At 35.1% G+C, this 25,003-nt stretch overlaps 1 protein-coding gene across 5 annotated transcripts in view; it reads right to left on the minus strand.

The window, feature by feature from the left end:
• Positions 1–25,003, minus strand: part of ablim2 (actin binding LIM protein family, member 2) — an 82,990-nt gene that overhangs the window by 53,897 nt on the left and 4,090 nt on the right. For 4 of the 5 annotated variants that reach the window (XR_010892608.1, XR_010892607.1, XM_067368749.1 and 1 more), the window contains exons 1-2: positions 11,147–11,370; positions 1,895–2,050 (exon numbers count right to left, since the gene is read on the minus strand). Coding sequence is in view for 2 of the 5 variants with exons in the window: in XM_067368749.1 (XP_067224850.1) it covers positions 1,895–2,050; positions 11,147–11,162 (172 nt within the window). In the remaining 3 variants the exon portion in view is untranslated. Of the gene's footprint in view, positions 1–1,894; positions 2,051–11,146; positions 11,371–25,003 lie in introns of those variants that run through there. The other variant, XR_010892606.1, reaches the window with a different exon arrangement.

Raw genomic sequence — 25,003 nt, forward strand, 5'->3', positions numbered from 1 at the left:
TGAAATCCCCACTGTGCAGAATAGTATTACCATGTTGTCATGGTGTGCATGAAACAAATACAAGCAGTTTTATGATAACTGAATTTCCCCACTTGTCTCTGACCGTCTCCAGACCTCCATATGAAGGCTCCAAACCTCTTAGAATGAAGAAATATCATCTGGTTTGTCTGATGTTTTACATAACAAATGAGTTGAAAGTGGTGTGACAGCACACTGAGTGCTGGAATGACATACACATAAACACACTTCCCGTAAAAACATCATCCGCCCACATAACCAGTGTTCCTAGAATGACTCCTATAATACATGAGGCATTTTACTTGTATTGGTAAGTTAAATAAATTATGTATGACTAAGAATGTAAGTGCAAACTTTAAATTACAATTAAAGGCTTAGGCCTGATATGGGATATTTGTGGCCAGAGAAAACAGGATAAATGCATATAATTTTTCGTATGCATTTTGGGCACACAGGTGCCAAAATGAATAAAAAAATCACAGTCAATCTCACTGTGCACATGGGGTGGAAGGTGGCAACAATTCGAGGGGCGCACAGGTGCAGGTAGTCACATAATAGTCCTGTTTATTGTAGAAATAATTTTCTGTTGATTTCTCAATTAATTCTGTAATTTCTCAAAATATATTACAAGAAAACAAAATTTTTCAAGTAAACATTTAAGTATTAAAGTAAATTTAACAGAATTAAATATTATACAATCCAGTACAAATGTTTATACAGTAAAAAACTGTAATTTTGTGAAATATTATTTAAATTTAAGAGAACTGTTTTCTATTTTAATAAATTTAAAAATTAAATTTATTCCTGTGATGACAAAGCTGAATGTTCAGCATCATTACTCTAGTCTTCAGTGTCACATGATCCTTCAGAAATCATTCTAATATGCTGATTTCGTGCTCACAAAACATTTATTCTTATTATTACCAATGTTGAAAACATTGTTTTTCATTGTTTTTGCTGCTTAACATTTTTGTGGAAATTGTGATGTTTTTTCAGGATTGTCTGATGAATAGAAATTTCAATTAACAGCATTTATTTGCATTTAAACCTTTTTAAAAACATTAAAAAAGTGTGATGTTTCCAAACTATTGACAGGTACTCTACATGCACACATATTCTAGGAAAGATCTTATCTATCTTCATTTTTGACCCTAGTTAATGTGAAACAAGCATGGCACTGACCTTTCAGAGAATACAAACTTAAAAACATAACCACCCACAAAATTAAGGCAAACTGCAAATGACTACCTCTATGCTGAGTTTTAAAAAACTCAGAACGTATCAAAAAAATAAGAGCAGCAACTGTAATTTGACTAATAGCGTGTAGTAACCGTACTGACTGATCCTCTGAGGTAAGAATAAATGTGCTAAACTCTATTAAGAAGCTCACATTGTCTGAACCCTGAGGTCACCTAGCAACCACTGTCTGTGTTCACAACATCATCAAGCTGAAAACAGCCGGTGCTGGGAGGAATTGACTTGCGCATACATAAGCACACATGCAAACACACGCACTGACAGACAAATCAGGAAATCAAAGTCATCCATGTGTTTGGCTTAATTTTAGCTATTCTTGATGAAATCAGATCCCAAACAGATGAAACAGTCACCTTATTAAACTTCCTCTCTACTCTATGGTTCTGGTACACCACTGTCCCAACAGCAATATGCACCCCACCCTCCCCGTTCATGGAGAGTGATTGAGTTTGTTCATGTAAAAATGTTGTGATGTTTTCATCACATTTGTTTTGTGTTCAGGTTCTATTACATGTATATTCAAAGTCCCTTTCAAGGTGTAAAAGTCATTATATAACTGTCTGAAAATTTCCACACAATAACAGTATATATGAATGGAGAGGGTTGTGACATGTTTTACCTTTGCAAACAAAGCACTTGATGTGGAAGTGGTTATTTTGCACCCGGAGCACCTCGCCTTTGCAGGGCTTGCCACAGTTTTGACACGGGATGGGGCCGCTCTGCCGCTGTCCCTTCTGCTGCTCCAGGGGACTGTGAACAGCCTGCTGGTGAAACGCTGTGAAGACACAACGAGAAAAAAATTAGTCAACAACCCATACTGATCTAACCTGACCAGATTAATCTGAATATTGGGGTGAACATGTCTCCTTAACGTCTAAAACTAACAGAAATAGTAAACCTCATTGGTTCTCGCATGTCAAGCAAGCATTCTTAAGCTTCTGTTTACCATATCTGATGTGTGCATTAATGAATGTTTATATGTGAATAGAAGCTTAAATTCAATCTGTTCATCATATAAAGTGACTGCGTCTCTTTAGAAAATTCGGACTAAACCACTCCATTCATATGGATTCGTTTTACAATCTCTTTATGCGCTTTTTGAAGCATCAAAGTGGTAGTTGTGTAGACTCAATGGAGGGACAGAAATCTTTCAGATTTCATTAAAATATCTTCATTTGTGTTCTGAAGATGAACGAAAGTCTTACAGGTTTGGAACGACATGAGGGTGAGTAAATTGTGACAGAATTTTCATTTTTGGATGAACTAACCCTTTAAAGGCGCCGCCCCTTAAAAATGGATCATTTCAGACAAAGGGTAGATTGAAATTTGAAAATAATAATTTTTTCCACAAATATATTTATTTCGTGCAAAAAAATGTATTTAACATTATAAGTGAACCTCTAGCAACATATATTAAAATAATTTTAAAAAATCCATGTCATCACCCCTTTAAGTTCATTTGTTGCCTTAAATTAAACATAATCAACTTGCACAAGTAATGCATAAGTTATTTCAACTCAACTTTAAAAATAGTTGAATCTTGTATAACTTAAAAAAAAAGTTTAATTTGCTTAAATTATTTCTCATATTTCTCAAAATCATACATTTCCATGACTTATTATTTGAAATTATTGTAATTACATGTAATTATTTTAATACATAAAATATGTAAAATAAAATATTTATTTTTGACAGTTTTATTTTAATTTTTTCATTAATTTCTTTTCTATGTGTAGCAATGTGGCATGTTACTTTGAAAAACCTTTTGTTTATATTTATATTATAAAATTACTAAAATATGGAGCCCCGCAAATGACATGACACTGCACATGAATTTGTTCCATGGCCACAATTTATTAATTTGTCCCCTCATTTTAATTTAGTTAAAGGTGCCCTCGAATGAAAAATTGAATTTATCTTGGCATAGTTAAATAGCAAGAGTTCAGTATATGGAATATACATAGTATATATAGTCTCAAACTCCATTGTTTCCTCCTTCTTATATAAATCTCATTTGTTTAAAAGACCTCCGAAGAACAGGCGAATCTCAACATAAGATTCGCCTGTTGTATTATATTAGGGGTGTACGCCCTAATATTTGCATATGCCAGCCCATGTTCCCAACATTATGGATCTGGATCTGCACAGGGGAATCATCAGGCTAGGTAAGCAATAGCAATAACAACAGCGAAAAATGGCAGATGGAGCAATAATAACTGACATGATTCATGATATCATGATATTTTTACTGATATTTGTAAACTGTCTTTCTAAATGTTTCGTTAGCATGTTGCTAATGTACTGTTAAATGTGGTTAAAGTTACCATCGTTTCTTACTGTATTCATGGAGACAAGAGCCGTCGTTTTCATTTTTAAACACTTGCAGTCTGTATAAAACTTCATTCTTTATAAATCTCTCCAACAGTGTAGCATTAGCCGTTAGCCACGGAGCACAGCCTCAAATTCATTCAGAATCAAATGTAAACAATATAACAGTATACAATACTCACATAATCCGACGCATGCATGATGAACACTTTGTAAAGATCCATTTGAGGGTTATATAAGCTGTGTGAACTTTGTTTATGCACTGTTTAAGGCAAGCGCGAGCTCCGTGGGCGGAGAGCACGAGATTTAAAGGGGCCGCACAACATAAATCGGCTCATATTTAATGATGCCCGAAAATAGGCAGTTAAAAAAAAAATAAAAATAAAAAATCAATGGGGTATTTTGAGCTGAAACTTCACAGACACATTCATGGGAAACCTTAGACTTATATTACATCTTGTAAAAAAACGTTCAATGGCACCTTTAAATTTTGGCCACTATTTAACTAAAACAAGGGAATTGAGTCATGGGAACGAATTCTTGTTTTTTTTTCTAACAAGAATGCATGTCATGTGCACTGTAAGTAGAACAATAGAAAAAGTAGTGATAATTTTATGCTAGGACATTATCCATTAAGTTTGCAATGCACAATACATGGAAAGCACCTGTGAAATATCATTACGGAAAAAAATCCTTATTAGCACAGTGCATTGGGCCCTAGTTTTACAAACATTTCTTAGAGTGCATGGGGCACGTTAATAAAACATTACATGCCCTTGTACCCTCTCACGCCACTGTTCACTAATCACCACAGGAACAGTGAGGATGAGTTTGCAGTAGACATGGATGACGTCAGTGCTCTGCTGTCCTTTGTGAATTTTTAAGCTGTCGCTTGTGCCTGTCTGGCACCCAGTCTTCACACCTACTCTATTACAAAGGCGTGTAAACTCAAACAAACACTTCATACTACAGTCCAAGACAGAGAAAGACCTTCAACCTCTTGTTTTAAAAGGGTGTGTAGCAAAACTGGTTCTGTTGGACAGCCCGTTCCATTCTGTAGTAGGATTTTCACAACAGGTGTGAAGTCTAAGGGATAAATAGCTATAGAGAAATGTGTCATTGCTTGTTCTCAAAGGCGAGAACCTGTATTTGTCCCTTAGTCGTTGAGAAGATTCTAAGAGCTGCTGGTTTCAGTTCACTCACATAGACTTGCTGACACTAACTAGATAAAAGTACTTTGGGATGAAACTACAGCATTCATTGTATGTGTGTGTTTGACTACATTTGTCACGTCATGGGGAAAGACAACCCATGTGCCAAATCTTAGTGGTCAAACAGTATAAGACACTTCTTTAAAGTCAATGTGTATTTCAGAGAAAAAAAAGCAGAGTAGGACTGTGTGTGTTGGCTGGATCAAGGAAAGTGGACACTAAATTCTAGAATGGAGACAGACGAAATGTGAGTTTTCTAAAACAATGCCTAAAAATCTATTTGACTGTTGGTTAACATTATCCAATAATCTGCATGCATGACCTAAGTAACATCAGCAGAAAAGTTGTTTTAAATGAGGGGCAAGTTACTACATTTTGATAGGTGAGATATTCCTTGAAACTCTCTAAATAAGTCAAATGAAGTCCTCTGAACCAGATTCATTTAAGAGTTAATATTAATCATTTAGATTAGGCTAACGACAGAGAACAGAAACAGGCTGGCTAATGTGTCAATTCCTTTCACTTGTACCATTCATCCACCAGTTGGCACAGCATTTCATTTATACTTAACATAAAAGTGCTCTGTGAACCTCCACATCCACATGTTTTTATAGATCCTAAGAGAGTCACTTGTCCTGCTGAGCCTCAGAAAGAGCATTCTGGAAATGTTTAAAGACCCCTTTAAAGCTAAAGCTATTTCCTGCTTTCACAGATCAGGAAGAGGTGTTAAACAACAGTGGACATTTACAATAATCCAACCTTAAAAACAACAACATCTATGGACAACTCACTTTTAGCAAGCTGTAATGGTAAAGTATGGCAATGCTTTTTACATGAATTAATAATTTGAGGTTACAGTCAAATCACAGAACACTGACAGTGTTTTCCTAAGCAGCTCTACAGGTGTTTAGCAGAAGGTATGTTTCCAATAAAAAAAGCAAGCTTGAAGGCCCATAAACCATAAAGAGGTCAATGCGTTTTACGAATGCCAGGTTCATTCCAGCTACTACATGAAAAACAAAGACCCATGAAGACAGGAATGACAAACTTTATCATTCTAGATCAGAGTAAAATTAAAAATGAAAGCTTATATAAAATATAATATATAACTTAAAATGAAAATTACAAATGTTGCCTGGACAATTGACTGATATAAGTTTAAGCTGAAGTACTAAAATTACTAAAATTAAAACTGAAATAAAAATTAAAGTTAAATAGATTATTTTTTATTAAAAAATAATAAAAATGACAAAAACACATAACAAAATTACTAAAACTTCAACTAAAAGAAAACTAAAAATATAAAAATAAAAGCTTATTCAAAATATTCATAAATACTATAATTGTAAAATAATGCTAAAATAACACTAGATAAAGCAACATTTTACACTATTTGAAAGGAAGTTAAATGTTACAGCAACAAACAGCCAATCAAAAACTGTCTCAAAGGTTACCTCATTAAACATTCATGTGCTTTCTACCTATCAGAACATGGTGTTTAATTTCAGCACCTGGAAAGAAGTTAAACATTTTGAACAGTGACCGCAAACACAGATGATGAAGAGATTATCAACCAGTCAATTATCTTGAAGAATGTTGTGAAGAATGTTGAGGTCCAAACTATTGACTTTCATTGTATGTACGAAAAAAAAAAAAATTAGAAACAGACATTTTTCAATATACTTTCTTATTTGTTCTGCAGAAGAAAGAGTGCACTATTACTTTAGCTTTCAAGTCACAATATCTGTCAAGTGTGAAAAGCCCATATACTATATGGTGCAGATAGAGGATTGTGGTGCCAGCCATCACAAGACTTAAATAAACTAGCAAACCACAATAAAGAGAGAAAACGTATACATCTAACCACATCTTCTATGATAAGAACTCGATAAGTCAGGGTGGATCACTATCCAGCTCTCATGAATTACAGTACAAAAACAATCCAGAGTTTTCACAGTCTCTGATTCCTTTCAACCTGAGCCAAAGATCTGTGATTAAAGGAATAAAGGCATGAATCCATACTGCAGTAGTAAGATCCCTATCATTGTCACACCCCGCTCTGTTATACACTGATCTGCATGCTTCAGATGTCCACATCATATATCATCAAAACCTCTGTAAGCACAACCAGCTAAAGGTCAGCATAAGGGAGGAGTTTGTTCCACATGTCCCTAAACACACGCACCATACTTTTCACAGACTTGCTCGTTTACACAGAGAGTCATCCATCTTTAAGCAGGTTCTCCATAAATAGAGCATCGTGGGGATTCCATCATGCCCTGCTACATTCTGCTTGAGGTTCATGTACATGGCTGGCATGTCTGTGTGTTTGAAAGGCTCGGATATCCACCGCAGAATCCCTCTGCCATTCACTTAGGCAAAATCACTCATAGTTTGCCTTATTTTGCAAATGCAATTGTGGGTTTTGGGGTTAGACTGTACAATAGAAAGCCTTTGAATGCTAGAGCATTCATCATATTACCCTCTTGCACTGCAGCATAATTTAATTTATATATAAGTCAATAGTTACATAAGACCTCCATACTTCAAATATCATGTACATGTGCACCTTTACCTCATTTACTCCCACTGAAGTGCACAGGCTCATGAAATCATATTAATTCACGTCTTGACCTCAATGTGACCGAATTGTGAAAGATAAGTCTTAAAAGGATAGTTCACCCCAAAATGAAAATTCTGTCATTAATTACTCTCATGTCATTCCAATCTCATCATTGGGAAACACATATGAAGATTTTCTGAAGATGAATGAAAGTCTTACAGGTTTATAACAACATGAGGGTGAGTAATTAATGACAGAATTTTCATTTTGGAGTGAACTAACCCTTTAAATGTTAAAAGGTTATAGACTGTGCACGTATACAGACAGCAAGAAAGATGAATATAGAGAGATACAAATGAGACAATAAATAAAGAGGAAAAGATAGTAAAAGTTAAGAATAGATAAAGGTGCCCTAGTTTCAAAAATTGAATTTACCTCAGCATAGTTAAATAACAAGAGTTCAGTACATGGAAATAACATACAGTGAGTCTCAAACTCTATTGTTTCCTCCTTCTTATATAAATCTCATTTGTTTAAAAGACCTCAGAAAAACAGGCGAATCTCAACATAACACCGACTGTTACGTAATAGTCGGGGTGTACGCCCCCAATATTTGCATATGCCAGGCCATGATTGAGGCATTACACAAGGGCAGTTAGTATTAACGTCTGGATGAAAGGCATTAGACAAGGGCAGAACGTCTGGATCTGCATAGCTGAATCAACAGACTAGGTAAGCAAGCAAGGACAATAGCAAAAAATGATAACATGATATTTTTTGTGATATTTGTAAATTGTCTTTCTAAATGTTTCGTTAGCATGTTGCTAATGTACTGTTAAATGTGGTTAAAGTTACCATCGTTTCTTACTGTATTCACGGAGACAAGAGCCGTCACTATTTTCATTATTAAACACTTGCAGTCTGTATAATTCATAAACACAACTTCATTCTTTATAAATCTCTCCAACAGAGTAGCATTAGCCGTTAGCCACGGAGCATAGCCTCAAACTCATTCAGAATCAAATGTAAACATCCAAATAAACACTGTACTTACGCGATTAGACATGCTGCATGACGAACACTTTGTAAAGATCCATTTTGAGGGTTATATTAGCTGTTTGAACTTTTTTTATGTTGTTTAAGGCAAGCGCGAGCTCTTGGGGTGTGGAGCACTAGATTTAAAGGGCCACACACCCTGAATCGGCTCATTTCTAATTATGCCCCAAAATAGGCAGTTAAAAAAAGGAATTAAAAAAAATCTATGGGGTATTTTGAGCTGAAACTTCACAGACATATTCAGGAGACACCTTAGACTTATATTACATCTTTTTTTTAAAAGTTCTATGGCACCTTTAAAGATGACAGCAAAGGTCATCTAAATGTTAAAATAGTGGAAACGAGCAAGCACAAATAAATACCCAATACTGATATACAATGCATCCCTTATAAAAATATTGTACAAAACAACAAGTGTTGTGAAAGCTTAACTTGAAATTCAACAGACAAGTACATACATCACTATGCAGCTGTAGACTACCTTAATTTTCAGCTCACTGTGCAGTGGTGAGGAAAAATCCAAAGAAATTAAAAGAATTTGAAGTCCCAGCAAATATTTCAAGAGATGCTTAAATCTACAAGAAACTTAAAGCACTAATTCATCCACAAGGCTTGCAGCTGTGTGTGTGAGGATGATCCTCTGATACGGCAGGATGATTAAAGGATTTTAAAGCAAATTACACAATCGTAAGCTTGGAGTGCCCATTTTGAGGCAACTCCATTTTAGCAGATTTCTGTCTGGGAGGACTACAACAGGAACCACGGTAATGGATTTTTAAGCACTTAATCCAAGTCTCACTCTTGGTGGTAATGAAAAAGCAAGATAAACATCCAAGACTCAATGCCACAGATTTGTGCACTTACATTGATCTCCCAATTTCACAAGGACACATGAAACAAAGGTACCTCTGAGGCACCATTAAATGTTGCAGAAATCAAAATCCAATTGAAATCTGCAAAGAAAACAACTACCTGTCATATTTCGTTTCTCCATCTTTCTTCCAGATCTGTTTAGAGAAAAGGCGGAGCAGAGGAAGAGAGTTTGTTTACTGTGACCACAGTCAGCACTACGGGTATTTCTGCAGCTGCTGAGACTCTTCCAACAGTTATATCATGACTTGGATGTGTTTGCCCTTGTGAAAGTGTGACAGTAAGACATACCCAGCAGTTAAGAGTAGTTGCTTTGTAATCTCAAAGTGTCAGATGCCAATACTGCCTTTCTGTCCCTGCGATAGCCACACTCACACAGAAATCCCTTCACAGGTTGCAACAAGTTATAGACTGATATACTGACCTGGCAGTAATTAGACAATTATTTGGTCATTTTAGATGATCAGCTTAAACGGATAAGTGTACCTGCTTCTCTGTTACGAAGTCAGCATTCACTGGATAATGCACAATTCCTGTTTTCAACATTTTGAGAATATTTAAAAATATTTAAGATTACATAATTTGTATTAACCTATGTCACATGCTGTATCCACTCGAAATCAATTAGACATCGGCCAACAAGTTTCTGTAGATATCGTCATCATCAACCGTCTCAACTCTTATTCACATAAAATTAATCAATCATTTTTGCACGCAAACAACTTTAATGCACATTGAGCTTATTCAAAAGCAATTAACTGCCTACTTTCTGATTCAGACATAATTGTAGTGTCTAAATATGACAATCAAAATAAAACCTGGCTATTCAGCCTCATAGCACTAGACTTGCAAACCTCTAATAACAATCAAGTGCTCTTTAATTGCCACTCAAAAAAATCAGCATGTCAGTAGGCCTGTCTTTCCCCTCCTCTATATTCTCACCCTCCTTCTTTCTCTCTTTCGCTCACACACAGGTTTGTTTTGCTATCAATGTGAGGACATTCCATAGGGGTAATGGTTTTTATACTGTACAAACTGTACATTCTATCCCCCTACACTACCCCTACTCCTAAAACTACCCATCACAGAAAACAATCTGCATTTTTACATTTTTAATAAAACATTGTTTAGTATGTTTTAAAGCTATTTTAAATATGAGGACTCATGAAATATCCTTATATTTCATGTTTATGTTGTAATACCAGTGTAAAAACCATGTCATTATACAAATTTGTGTTCTCATAAATCACAAAAACGCACACACACACTCACACGGGCAAAAAACATCTGTAGACTGCTGTCCAAGGAGTCCAGATTGAATCTGAGCTCTTGGAGTGCAACAGCATGTCCTTCTGCCAAAGACATGCATATTCTCTAGGTGGGCTGTTGTTATTGTTGTTGTTTTAATAGGCAACCCTCTAAATAATTTTTTTTTTTTTTTTTTTTTTTTTTGCAGAACCATATATGATATATTTTTTGAATAGCCATACATATATATATATATATATATATATATATATATATATATATATATATATATATATATATAACAACCATACATTACCATTAGCTAATTGTCACAAAATGCATCATGTATTCTCAGCTGTTGCACTGAATGCTCCTGAAAATGTCAATCTTAAAGCTCAAAATTCTGTACCATAGGCAAATGATGACGAACAGACTGAATATCATAATATTAGAATACGCTATTATGCTTCGATATTACTACAATGAAGTCAACATATCGCATCAATGACACAGGTTGCCACTCACAAAGAGGCGCAACCGCCATCTGAAATAGGCTAATAAAATAAATGACCAGAGCGTCAAAGCGCAACATTACCTTTTTCTTCAGGCATCGTCTCACGTAATCACGTCTATTCTGTAAATATGAAACGGAGACGCTGTTTCAATAAATATCCGTCAGTATTTCAGTGGAGCGCAGCGGTGTGGTACATGCTGAGCTCTTCTCGCGAGCACCGGAGAAATGCGCTTCACGCAGCGCGTGTCACAGAGATACTACAGGAATGAACGCAGGTCATATGATTCCCGCCTCAGCGCCTGACAGCGCACACACTCGAGCTATTGAAGCAATCCATTATAAATAGAAGCTTCTCGTTCAAAAACATGACACCCCTTCCCAAATATCTGAGGGCGTTCACCGTATATTCTCTGTGTGAGGTACGCAGCTGGACTATCATTCAGCCCAGTTGGGAAAACATATGAAACAACCTGATATCAAGCTACATTTAAAGGTCTCCACTTTAGGCTCCTAACCAATGCATGAACTTGTAAAACCATTTTCCTTTTGCTGGAAACACCTTACATATGAAATGTTTGTGTGTATATATATATATATATATATATATATATATATATATATATAAAAACTTTCAGTATTTAGTCAGTGATTGAACTTGCATTAAACTTGCATGGTGACCAAGTTACTTTTATTATTATTATTACTACCTATCTTTGCAAACAAGTTCATACCTTAAAATGACCTTGTCATGTTGAATTCGCTTTTCATCGAAAAAAGGACTGTATTATGATAGATTAGATGCCTGTAACAACAGATATCCGAGATATCATCAGTGCTCCATTAGCAAGACCACACTTGAATAGTTGCTCTAATGAAAGTTCTGAAATATGAAGACAGGCATTTATGAACCGCAGAACTTTTCACACACCCCGTCCGCTTAATTAACGAATTTATGAGGTCAGAGGGGCGCAAATCTTTTCCAGTTCAGAAGAGCTTTCCCTCACACTCCAGATCTGTCTCTGTACACAGTTCAGTCTTTGATGTCTAATCACAGAGCATGAGTCAATGTCATTCTGCTATCTCACTCTCACACATGTCCTCTATAAGTCTTGAATAATGATCAGGCTTGTGAATGGCCAGCTAGCACCTGTCAGGGGGGGATTGCAAAATATTAAAAAAGGCAGTGGCCATTTAAATTTCCAGCACTTTCTCACATAGTTGAGTCTTTCACTAGAATTGAGAGCAAAATGTTTTTCTCTTCTTCATGGACTTTCATTTTAACAAAGTTGAAGATTCACACTAAATGGAAGACCAAACAAGTAATTATGGTTATTTTTTTTTACTGTGCTAATTTTGCTGCCATAAGAATTTGGCTTCAGTTTCTGTAATCACTATTAAAAATGCTTGTTACACTACTTAAAATCTGGGCTGGCAATCCATGGAAAAAAAAAATAATGAAAGAGGCATTGTTCTAAGGTGAAAGATGGGAAAAGAGAAAAAAAAGAGAGAGAGAGCCAAGCTCCTTCAAAGAAAACACATTACATAATTTCCTTTGTATGATTTGCCAAGATAGAGAACATGTAAATCTAACTGTGCTCATTTTTCTGTCCGTCGAGATGATTTATTTTTAAAGTTTTGACATGACATTTTCTTCATGTAGTGACATATTCTTTCACAGTTATGCTTGCACACATTATAAGATATTTTCAGGCTATTCATCAACTGGATCAATAGAGACAGCAGGATAGTCAGAGGCTGAAGAGTTGGCTACCAACAAAATCACTTAAATTGTTAAGGATGCCCAACCAAATCTACAGACCTCTTCTGGATATATTTATGTAAATAATCTTTTAAAAAGCATCTTCATAAATATCTCTCAAATTGCTCCCATTGCTGTATTATTATGCTGGCTGACTAATTTAGATATATAAATGGGCCAGTTAACAATACAATAAAATAATAAAATAAAATAAGATAATAAAAATATTACATGTATACCTCATCTCAATAGAGGAATTTTAAAAAGGAATCAAACTATTTAAAAGAAAAAAGAAAAACAATTATAAAATGTAAAATAAAATTAATAAAATATAAAAAATAAAATGAATCACTTCTATAATATATATATATATATATATATATATATATATATATATATACACACAGGGAGTGCAGAATTATTAGGCAAGTTGATTTTCTGATCATATTTTTTTTCCAAGCACATTTTACCAATTCCAATCCACATCAATCTTAATAACTACTATTAATATTGTTTTTAATCATTTATAAGTGATATATAATTGTTCATGAAGGCTGGAAATGAAAAAACCAGCACCACATCCTCTTGTACCACTGTTTGGAGAATTTATCTTCCAGAATCTGGCAGTAAGTTTTGGAAGATCATTTAGTCCATCTCTGCAAGATGGACATTTCAGGATAAGAGATGGACTAAAAGTGAACTCCCACACCTTACTGCCAGATTCTGGAAGATAAATTCTTCAAACAGTGGTACAAGAGGATGTGGTGCTGGTCCTTCAGGAGTCACTCTCAAGCTGTCTGTCTATAAGGCCTATAAAAACCCAGTCTTCATGTATTTTATAACACTTCAGCTTGTGATTCTTATTAAGAGCGGGTCATTTTTTAGGATTCTTCAACTAACCTAAGTCTCTGAGATCCTGACACCTCACACTTCTGAAGACTCCAGGTAGGTTTCAGTACTGGGAAATGGTGGCGCTGGAGACTAAAGGGTTCCTGATGGTTTCACACTTAATTCTTCACCTCAATTCTTAATTATTTTGCAGTTAACGTGTCTTTTCTTCTCCAGCTGTTTTTGTATGACCCCGCTGACCCAATGAGCATTTCACTGTCCAATGGTCATGCTTTAACTTTGCAATTTCTAGTATTACATTAGTATTGCGTCCTTCTCATGAGTATTTAACAATTTTAAATCTTTTAAATCTCTTTTTTGGCTTATTTTATCTGTAAAAGAAAACCTGCCTAATAATTCTACACACCTGAATATAGGGCATTCTTCATTTCCAGCCTTCATGAACAATTATATATCACTTATAAATGATTAAAAACAATATTAATAGTAGTTATTAAGATTGATGTGGATTGGAATTGGTAAAATGTGCTTGGAAAAAAAATATGATCAGAAAATCAACTTGCCTAATAATTCTGCACTCCCTGTATATATATATATATATATATATATATATATATATATATATATATATATGTATATATATATATATATATATATATATATATATATAAAAAATCAGCTTTGGGATAACAGCCTAATCGTCTGGTCCATAAATACAAATACAGTATGTATCTTAAACCTGCTTTGTTTCCATTATCTAACATATTTGGTCAATCACTATTCATTACGATTTCTACATGATTTTTGTAGAAAATATGTTTTGCCTCCACTCTGAAAATACATCACTCACCAACCATCCTGTACTAATTATGCGACTGTTTGGGAGAGTATGAAACTGTATATATTATGAATTACAGGCAGTGTTTGAACACTGATTTTTTAGATAAAACTTACATGGACTATATGTACATGCACCCTCATGATTATAATGAAATTTAGGTGATAATGCAATTAAACTTTACATAATACATCAATCAAATTGATGTGATTAAGCTTAAAATCATATTAGTAACCAAAATATGTGGTTTATGCCAATTTTAATCACATTAAACACTTTAATCGCATCTATTCCACTGTGACCAAAGTGCGCATATGCTTTTGATGTACACGGATGATGTTGTTTTTTTGTCATGTGCAAATTAGTAAAGAAGGTAAGTAAGACATCACTTTTCTGGGGTGCTGAAAAAAAAGTTTATGTTGACAACGTTGCATGACATGAATATAATGCAGTATAGTGGTCGAAACTGAAGACATTTCTAGGTGTCAACTGAAAAAATCCAATATGTCCATTAAAATGCGTCTGCACATGAAACAGTGGCGAGTAACACACCTATGAATCTTAGTGAATAATCAGTATAATTAAAATTGCATGTAAACAGGAGCGAAGAAGTCTGCTTGGGTCATGTAAACATCTTAATGCGATTAGTTTCTTACACTGATTATTGAAAATAATCACTATTACAATAATCACAATAACTGCATTATTGGTGCACATGTAAACAAATTCATTGTCTGTAGGTGACATTATACAAAAAGCTGACAAAGCACAGCATGCCCTGCACTTCATCAGGGTATAAAAAAACAACACACACATATACACCCACATGAACACTGCCACTGTCAAAAAAAAAAGGAGCTAAAAAGTCATTCAGCACTTTCACTTCAGCTTCATTCTATATCCTCTTTGCCTGAGCTAATGGAGAGAGTAACAGGGGCCACAGACAGAGAGAGAGAGGAAGGGAGAATGTACGTTGCTCACTCCAACTCAGACACCCTTAAGATTCAGGTTATGAATAATTTACTGAGGTCCTTTACTCTCTCCACGTAACCTGAGACTCCTCTAAAGCACAGCAGTGGTGCTCAGGTGTCAAAATCTCAGCAACACATGCAGCTATGGGTGATAGCTGCATGTGTTGCAATTTATATATATATATATATATATATATATATATATATATATATATATATATATATATATATATATATATATATATATATATATATATATATATATATATATATATATTGCAGTAGGTTTTACCAGAAAATTGCAGTTTTTCTACTTTAGAATTTCATGTTTAATTAAATGTGTTCCTTGTCATTTCTTTGTAATTATTTGTGAAACTTACCAGAAATTTCTCAGTGAAAATAGTTTCAAAGCACTGTCTTTTTCACTGTAGGTTGATTTCACCGAAAAGGCACTGTGGCATTTACAAAACATTGCTAAATCGACCAGGGGTGCATTTTCCAAAAACATTTTTAGCCAACTATGATCGCAAGTTTCGTTATCATTATAGTTCAACAATTCAGTGTTTTCTTGTTCCAAAGAAAATGTGCAAACAGCATCACAAACTTGTGTGGTTGGAACTACAGCTCTCAATCTGCGGTTAAAATAACAGTTTCTTGTTAGTATGATATTGACTTAAAGGCCACCTATGATGCAAAATACACTTTTACATGGTGTTTGGACATAAATGTGTGTTGGCAGTATGTGAACACAACCACCCTACGATGATAAAAATCCACCCACTTTTTAAATCCCCATTAAACCAAAGCAGTCTCATTAAACATGCTGTTTTGATTCTCTGGGCAGTCTGACACCATTTTCGAGCAGCTCGAGCAGCTTTTCCGACAACAATGTCTTGTAAGCAATCCCGGTGTTCTGTTGCTGGATGTAAGAGTGAACATAGGAGTCTTAATTTTCTCCCAACATCTGAGGCACCGAAGACGCAGTGGAATCATTTTTGAAGGTAATGCGCCCCAAAATATACCTAAATTAATTTATGTCTGCGCAAATCACTCCAGACTGCTTTGTGAACGCGGGTCAACACAAAAGGACAATACAAAACACAGATTTTGCTAAAAAGTGGTTACTCAAGGATAGATCAGTACCAAAAGTTCGTGATCTAGCTTATAGTCCCTGGAGCAATACTAGTTACAGCAGCAATGAAGGTGAGAGGACGCACTTTAATGCGCACTTCTTGTACTGTTTCATTCAGCTCTTACAGTGATTTTCTGGAGTAAAAACAGACACTTCATCTTTTGTGTGATGTACAATAAACTTCATAAAACTCAGTGAAGTTTTGGCCATCATTCGGATGGGGTCTGCAACAACAGGCTTGTACTAATAGTGGATAAAAGCAAGATGACAAAATAATTTATATCCACACTGTTAGCGATTTCTGTAAATACCACAGTATTTTACTGTAATATGAACTGTATTTTACAGTAAAACAGATATACAGTATGTTACTGTATTTTAAAGTTGCATTATGGGAAATATCCCATTGGCGCCAATAAAATACAGTATTTTTCATTTACTGTAAACTGAAATACAGTAAAAACAAATGAGCGCGAAAACTGACCAATCACAGAGAGGCTTATGTCTCCGCTTGGAGAAAGAAGAAAAGGAAGACAGCGATGCAAGAACCTGGCAGCTGCAAAGGTGTGTACAAATATTCCTGCTTTTTCTTAACATAATTTGTATTTTTGGATTAACTAAAAAAAAAAAAAAGAAAAAAGAACAAAATATGCAGCCACGTGAAGTCACGTCACACTTAACGGTGTAAAGAGAGACACTCGTCTGGGAAACTCGTTTTAGTTTGACGAAAACTTAACTTGACTTAACTTAAACTGACTGTGTAACTTTTCTGTGTAAAAATGAATATTTCTCTTTACTTTCCTTTTTAAAGAACGTTTCACCATCGAAGTAGGGCCTATGAACATTAACTGGTTTCTGTCTTGGGTTTGACTCGACTACGTTGGGAGCAGGTGAGTGTTCATTTGAACTGTGACGAGCTTTTGTGGGTTTAAAGCATAGGTTTAAAGTCAGTCGTTTCGTTGTGATTTTTAATTGCTATATACTTGTTTGGCTTTAACTTATTGCCCCATATGAATGTACAGCATGCATTTATTGCAAGAGTAAACCCCGCAATATTAGTATGCAAACACTGTGGCGTCTTTGTGAAGACATTATACGCCGTTATTAATCATGCCAAAAAGCACAAAAACATGGCGAACTCCAGTTTTTCGTGTGCAGTTTCTGAATGGCCATGCTCGTTCCAAAGCCTCTTCGCTCTACGTTGCACATGTAGTGCAAACACAACAAGCCCACAAAAATAACGAACAGATCAGAACAACACGATATGAATTGTAAATGCGGTGTTGTTTATGGCTGTACATTCGTGTCGACTAACGTTAAATTCGCCAGTATCTGTGGACGCCTAAAATGGCACATTCGAGGTGGTAAAAGTTGAAAGTCCGACTGCTGGCAGTAGATAAGTATTTTACAGTTAAGTCACCATTTTCAGCACACCTCAGAAGAAAGCATAAATATGATTTTGAGATCTATCTGTGCAGTTAAAAATTAAACTTCTGTTATTAATACATGACTTTTGTTCAGAAATTAAGATATTTTTAACATCTTATCATTTTTGTCCAGCCACTTAAAGTCCACTCAACCAAAATATTCCAGTTCAAATAGTGCATAAAGACATATTAAAAGCAATCCATATGATTTTAGACTTTTATTCACATAAACATTGGTCATCCAAATACATAGCACATAAATACAGTATACAGATTCTCAAATTTGAGAATCAATTATGTGTCTTACTAAACCTCTCAATCATATGGATTACTTTTACAATGCCTTTATTCACTTGACACTAAAAAACTTTGGTTGACTGGATAGACAAAAAATGAAAAGAGAAGAATATTAATTAATTTGTGTTCTGTAAATGAATCAGTCTTATGGGTTTGTAACAAAATAAGGGTAGATGATGACATAATTTTCATTTTTGTCTTAATGTTTAAAACGTTTTTACACATCAAATGATTTAATGAATTTTTTTCTTTTATGTAAAGGTTCATTGTGATGATTAACCCCGACAGCAAGTTCTCCTCAAAGTTCCAGTTCAGCAAAAGAAGTGGGAAGATGGTGCAAAGGAAGAACTCTGGCCTGAACCCTCATGTATCCTCCTGTATTAAAGGGTTTGTTCACCCAAAGATTTAAATGATCTCATAATTTACTCATCCTCAAGCCATTAGTTGTATATAACTTTCTTCTTTCAGCCAAATACAAACAGAGTTATATTAAAAAATATCTTGGCTCTTCAAAGCTTTATAATGGGTTTAAATGGTACCATGGTTTTTGAAGCCCAAAAAAGCACATCCATCCATCATAAAAAAATCCACATGGCTCCTGTAGGTTAATAAAGACCTTCTGAAGGGAATTGATGGGTTTTTGTAAGAAAAATATCCATGTTTATAACTTTACAAACTTTAATAACTAGCTTCCAGTAACGTCCGTACGTGAGTAGTTTTGTTCTTTCGTCTGTGCTTCCGCGTTCGCCAATACCAATACACTCTTCCACCAGAATCGACTTGTGTACGACTGTTACCCGAGGCCAGTCATAGCTCATAAAGTTATAAATATTTATATTTTTCTAACAAAAACATATGCCTTTGCTTCAGAAGGCCTTTATTAACCCCCTGGAGTCGTATGGATTTCTTTTATGATAGATGAATGCACTTTTTGGGCATCAAAAACAAGGTACCAATTACTCTGATTATAAAGCTTATAGAGCCAGGATATTATTTTAATATAACTCCATATATGTTTGGTTGAAACAAAGTCATATACACCTAGGATGGCTTGATTATATTGAGTAAATTATGGGATTATTTTCAACCCTTTAAGGAGTTTCTGGTTTTCATCTGGCAAAACGATTAAATGGTTAGTTCACCCAAAAATGAAATTTCTGTCATTAATTAGTCACCTATATGTTATTCCACACCCATAAGACCTTTTTTCATATTCAGAACACAAATTAAGATATTTTTTATGAAATCTACAAGGTTTCTCTCCCTCCAGTGACTGCTACTCAACAACCACATTCAAGGTCAAGAACAGCTAGAAAGACATCATTAAAGTAATGCATGTGACTCAGTGGTTTAACATCAGTTTTATGAAGCGACACAACTGCTTTGCGCAAATAAACAAAAATTACCGCTTTATTTTCAAAATAATATTATTCAAAGCACGTTCATGGAACTACATCAGCTCTCGAGTCAACACACATGCCTCATGATGCTCTCTTTACTCGTTTGCAGGTCAAAACTTTTGTAAGTAAAGTGGTAAATTATATTTGTTTGGTTTTTTTTGCACATAAAGCACTCCTCACCACTGGAGGAGTCACATGGATTACTTTAATGATGTCTGTACAACCGTTCTGGACTTTGAATGTGGTAGTCGCGTAGCTGTCAATGTATGAACAGCAAGCTCTCAGATTTATTCAAAAAGATCTTAATTTGTGTTCCGAATATGAACGAAGGTCACACGGGTTTGGAACAACATAAGAGGGAGTAAATGATGAGAGAATTTTCCCTTTTGGGTAAACTAACCCTTTAAACTATAAGAGCAAACACATTCCACTGTGGAGAGTTATTTTAAATTTGTAAGTTTTTAAAATTGTTCTTATGACTGAATTTGTTCATTAATTGTTTTAAAATGCTGTAATATTAAACTTTTATGTATAAATGTTACTGCAGGGTTGGGAATATCAGATTTTGTGAAGAAAACTGAAAGTTCAATCTGCAAGAATATTAAAATGTTATTTCAAGTATTACAATTGAACAATTAAAAACAAAATTATAAACATTATACAGTTGTCATTGTCTTTTTATTATTTACTGAGACCTGTTAAAATACAGTAATTTACAATTTGTACAGCTTTATAGTAAATAGAAACAGTGGACAACGAATTACAGGAAATTTTACAGTGTAAAGTTATATTTTTTTGATTGTATTAAAATATACTTCTAGAGAAAAGACCCTAAAATTGTATTCTTTACAGCAAAAAATACTATACTGTAAATATGTTTACAGCAAGTTAAATGGTACTGTAAATACATTTACAGCAATTTAAATTGTACTGTAAATATGAATACAGTATTTTTACTGTAATTTAATTTACAGTAAGTTACTGGCGAACTGCTGCCAGTAAGTTACTGTAAATTCTACAGGAATTTTTTTACAGTGCATAGTTAAACTAAACTATATCTGTTCTGTCTCCATGTAGCATATATTCTCTGGCTCTGTTGGCATCATTGTCTGACTCCGGTTTGAACTGAACACCATTACTGACAGTTTCTGACATTTTCAGTGCTTGAGATTGTCCTGTTTTTTTTGTTGCATGAGCTCTTGAAGCTCTGCCGTCTTCTTGGAAGTGGGCTGGGAGCAGCAGCTCCTTTGCAAATGGCCGTTATGCCAAGTTCATTTTTTACAGCCAAATCTGACATTAATTTGAGCTTGAACTAATTAATTAGCAGAAGATATTACTAATTCTATTATTTAACAAATGTGGTTTGAGAACAAATGTTCAACAAAGTTACTACAGTTTTAATAAATAATCATGACTATAGTTAAATTCTCAAATGATGCATCAAACTATTGTAGCAAATTAGAGTATGAGGCAAGACTATCTGTTTGCGCAACTAATGGCTGACAGGGGAGCGTTACAAACCTGTCTGGAAACAATCATTATTTTAGCAAAAACTAGTACTATTATTATTTTAAAACTATTGTATTATTACAAAAATATTACTGTAGGTTGTGAAATTTTTAACTAAAATTTTTCTAGGATTAATAATATATATACATATATATATATATATACATATTTTACAACCTGAATTCCAGAAATGTTGAGCCATTTTTTAAAATTTGAATGAAATGAAAAATCACATGACTTTGACTTTCAAATTACATGAGCCAATATTTTATTCACAATAGAACATAGATAACAAATGTTTAAACTGAGAAAATTTTCATTTTTTTGCACAAAATGAGCTCATTTCAAATTGCCTGCTACAGGTCTCAAAATAGTTGGGACAGGGGCATGTTTACCATGGTGTAGCATCTCCTCTTCTTTTCAAAACAGTGTGAAGATGTCTGGGCATTGAGGTTCTGAGTTTCTGGAGTTTTGGTGTTGAAATTTGGTCCCATTCTTGTCTGATATTGGATACCAGCTGCTGAAGAGTTCGTGGTTGTCTTTCGTTTAAAGGTGATAGAGAGGATTTTTTCGTCGACTGAGAATCCAAAGACTGTTACTGAGTTTTTGAAATGAGCGCATGCGTAAGAACAACCCCCCTCATTTCGAAGGAACGCCTCCCAAAACTCATAAACACTCGTATTGGAACACGAGTGTTTACAACCGGCATTCGCTGTGTTGTGTTAGTGGATTCATTATGTCGGACTCACCGCAGGTAACTCATAATCTGCAGTTGTTACTCCTGTCTCCTGACAAAAACATTGCATGCAGCGCCTGTAGAGTGTGGAAAGTTACTGGAGCGCGCAGCCGGGCTCGTCTCTCACAAGGAACAAAATGGCAGTGATTGACAAGCCAGAGGGCCAATCGTTTACACGATGATCGCGTAAACGATTGGCTGATGTTTTTAAGGCCATACCTTGTGCACAGATGATGTATATTAATATTATTCCTTTCAGTGCACCTAATAAATAGTCTTTTATCAGTTAGTAAAGACAGTTTCAAGTAATATTGCAAAAATGTATACAACAAAACATCCTCTTTAGCACCTTTAATGATGTGCCAAATGTTCTTTATAGGTGAAAGATCTGGACTGCAGGCAGGCAAATTCAGCACCCGGACTCTTCTACAATGAAGCCATGCTGTTGTAATAGCTGCAGTATGTGGTTTTGCATTGTCCTGCTGAAATACACAAGGCATAGACGAAATAGACGTCATCTGGAGGGGAGCATATCTTGCTCTAAAACCTTTATATACCTTTCAGCATTCATAGTGCCTTCCAAAACATGCAAGCTGACCATACCGTATGCACTTATGCACCCCCGTACCATCAGAGATGCTGGTTTTTGAACTGAGCGCTGATAACCTGCTGGAAAGTCTCTCTCCTCTTTAGCCCGGAGGATACGGCGTCCATGATTTCCAACAAGAATGTCAAATTTGGACTCGTTTGACCATAGAACACTTTTCCACTTTGAAACAGTCCATTTTAAATGAGCCTTGGCCCACAGGACACGATGGCGCCTCTGGACCATATTCACATATAGCTTCCTTTTTGCATGATAGAGATTTATTTGGCATCTGCAGATGGCACGGCGGACTATGTTTACCGACAGTGGTTTCTGGAAGTATTCCTGGGCCCATTTAGTAATGTCATTGACACAATCATGCCGATGAGTGATGCAGTGTCATCTGAGGGCCCGAAGACCACGGGCATCCAATAAAGGTCTTCGGCCTTGTCATTTAAGCACAGAGATTTCTCCAGTTTCTCTGAATCTTTTGATGAAGTTATGCACTGTAGATGATGAGATTTGCAAAGTCTTTACAATTTGACATTGGGGAACATTGTTTTTAAAATATTCCACAATCTTTTTTATGCTGTCTTTCACAGCTCAGCCCATCTTTACTTCTGAGAGACTTCTGCTTCTCTAAGACATCCCTTTTATAGTTAATCATGTTACAGACCTGATATCAATTAACTTAGTCACTAGATGTTCTCCCAGCTAAATCTTATCAAAATTTCTTGCTTTTTCAGCCATTTGTTTTCCCCGTGCCAACTTTTTTGAGACTTGTAGCAGGCATCAAATTTAAAATGAGCTCACTTAGTGGATAAAAGTATAAAATATCTCAGTTTAAATATTTATGTTATCTATGTTCTATTGTGAATAAAATATTGGCTCATGTGATTTGAAAGTCTTTTAGTTCTCATTTTATTCAAATTTAACATTTCTGGAATTCGGGTTGCATACATTTTAACCAAAACAGATAAAAAGCCTACAAATTGATTTACCTTTCTATTGATTTACAGCTTCTGAGCTGAGAACACTAACCACCAGTAAATCCAGTTTAGCACAGGGATGCTACATTCTGGATGTGTCCTCATAACCTGAGCACTCTTCTGGTTTCCATGGCAGGATGAGAGGGGTGATGGGTAGAGAATCATCACACTCTGCTGTTAAATTCCCTTCCAAGCCAAAGATACATCAACAACAAAATACGCACACACAGGGATCACAAAAATGAACATTGCTTGGGACAAAAATGCCATCAAAATGAGCAAAAATCCCCCCAAATTTAAGATAATAGGGCAAAAACGTCCCTGTACAATTAAACAAATTATTATGTTATGATTAATATCAAGATGGCTTGACTGCTGAACCAAAGAAGCTGCAAACCATTATTTTTATATGTTTATATGTCATTATGTTTCTGGCTTGGCTTTTGGGATAAGAGGCATGCTTGATCAGACGAGGATATATTTAGAGATATTCAAAGTGTGCAAAAGGAAGGAAAGAGTACATTCATGCAAATTGCCTGTGGTTTGACATTGTTTCAGTCTCTCATGAACAAGCTGGCAACAAAATTAGATGAAACCAGATGAAGCTCCATCTGGGTTGTCATGCAAACTGTTCATGAACACTGACTCAGCAGTACCTTATTCAGAATCAGCAGAGCTTGAAATAATTGGAAATGTTCAAATCAAAATGCATCATATGAGTTTTATTACTGTTGTGCATGTGCATAGGCTGTGGTACAATCATAAAATCATGGGACAACAAAGCAACCTGTTATTAGGAGCGTTTGAAGAAAATTAAGCAGAATATGCACACAGATACCCGTATACACAAACGCTGTCACAATGGCAGCAGTTTATCTCTGGACAGCTTGCCTTTAGGGTACGATAGATAAATAGAAGCCAATTTTGCATGAAAGCCAAAATAACTGGTCTTAACAAATACAGCTCTTATCTTATCTCAAAGCAAATATCAGTATCAAATATCAAGTCATTAGCACATATCAAATGCTTAATGGACTGACTGTAGAAAGAGTTTGTCTAAAAAACAGGTTAATAAACCACCCTTCAATAATTCCTGTATAAATACATCCGCATTAGCTTACTGATATGTATTATTTTCAGTTAATTCTATTTACATGGGAAAACCACATTTTGACACTAATAGTGCACTGAAAATGTGCTGTATGCATTATGATATAAACATTTTGTCCAAAATATTCCATAAAAGTAATTTGTGGTATAATATGGTCTAAAAACAATAGTGCACATCAAATGACAAATATGGCAGCAAATGTGATGGAGGAAACAAACAAACAAACAAAAAAAGAGTTATACTGCACTTGTGTATTAAATACACAGATCCTGTTCTTGAAATGCCCCTCCAAACACCTGCTGATGATGAAACGGCATTCTCCCAGCATGCATCC

The sequence above is a fragment of the Chanodichthys erythropterus genome, chromosome 19, assembly GCF_024489055.1.
Source record: "Chanodichthys erythropterus isolate Z2021 chromosome 19, ASM2448905v1, whole genome shotgun sequence".
Classification (NCBI taxonomy): domain Eukaryota; kingdom Metazoa; phylum Chordata; class Actinopteri; order Cypriniformes; family Xenocyprididae; genus Chanodichthys; species Chanodichthys erythropterus.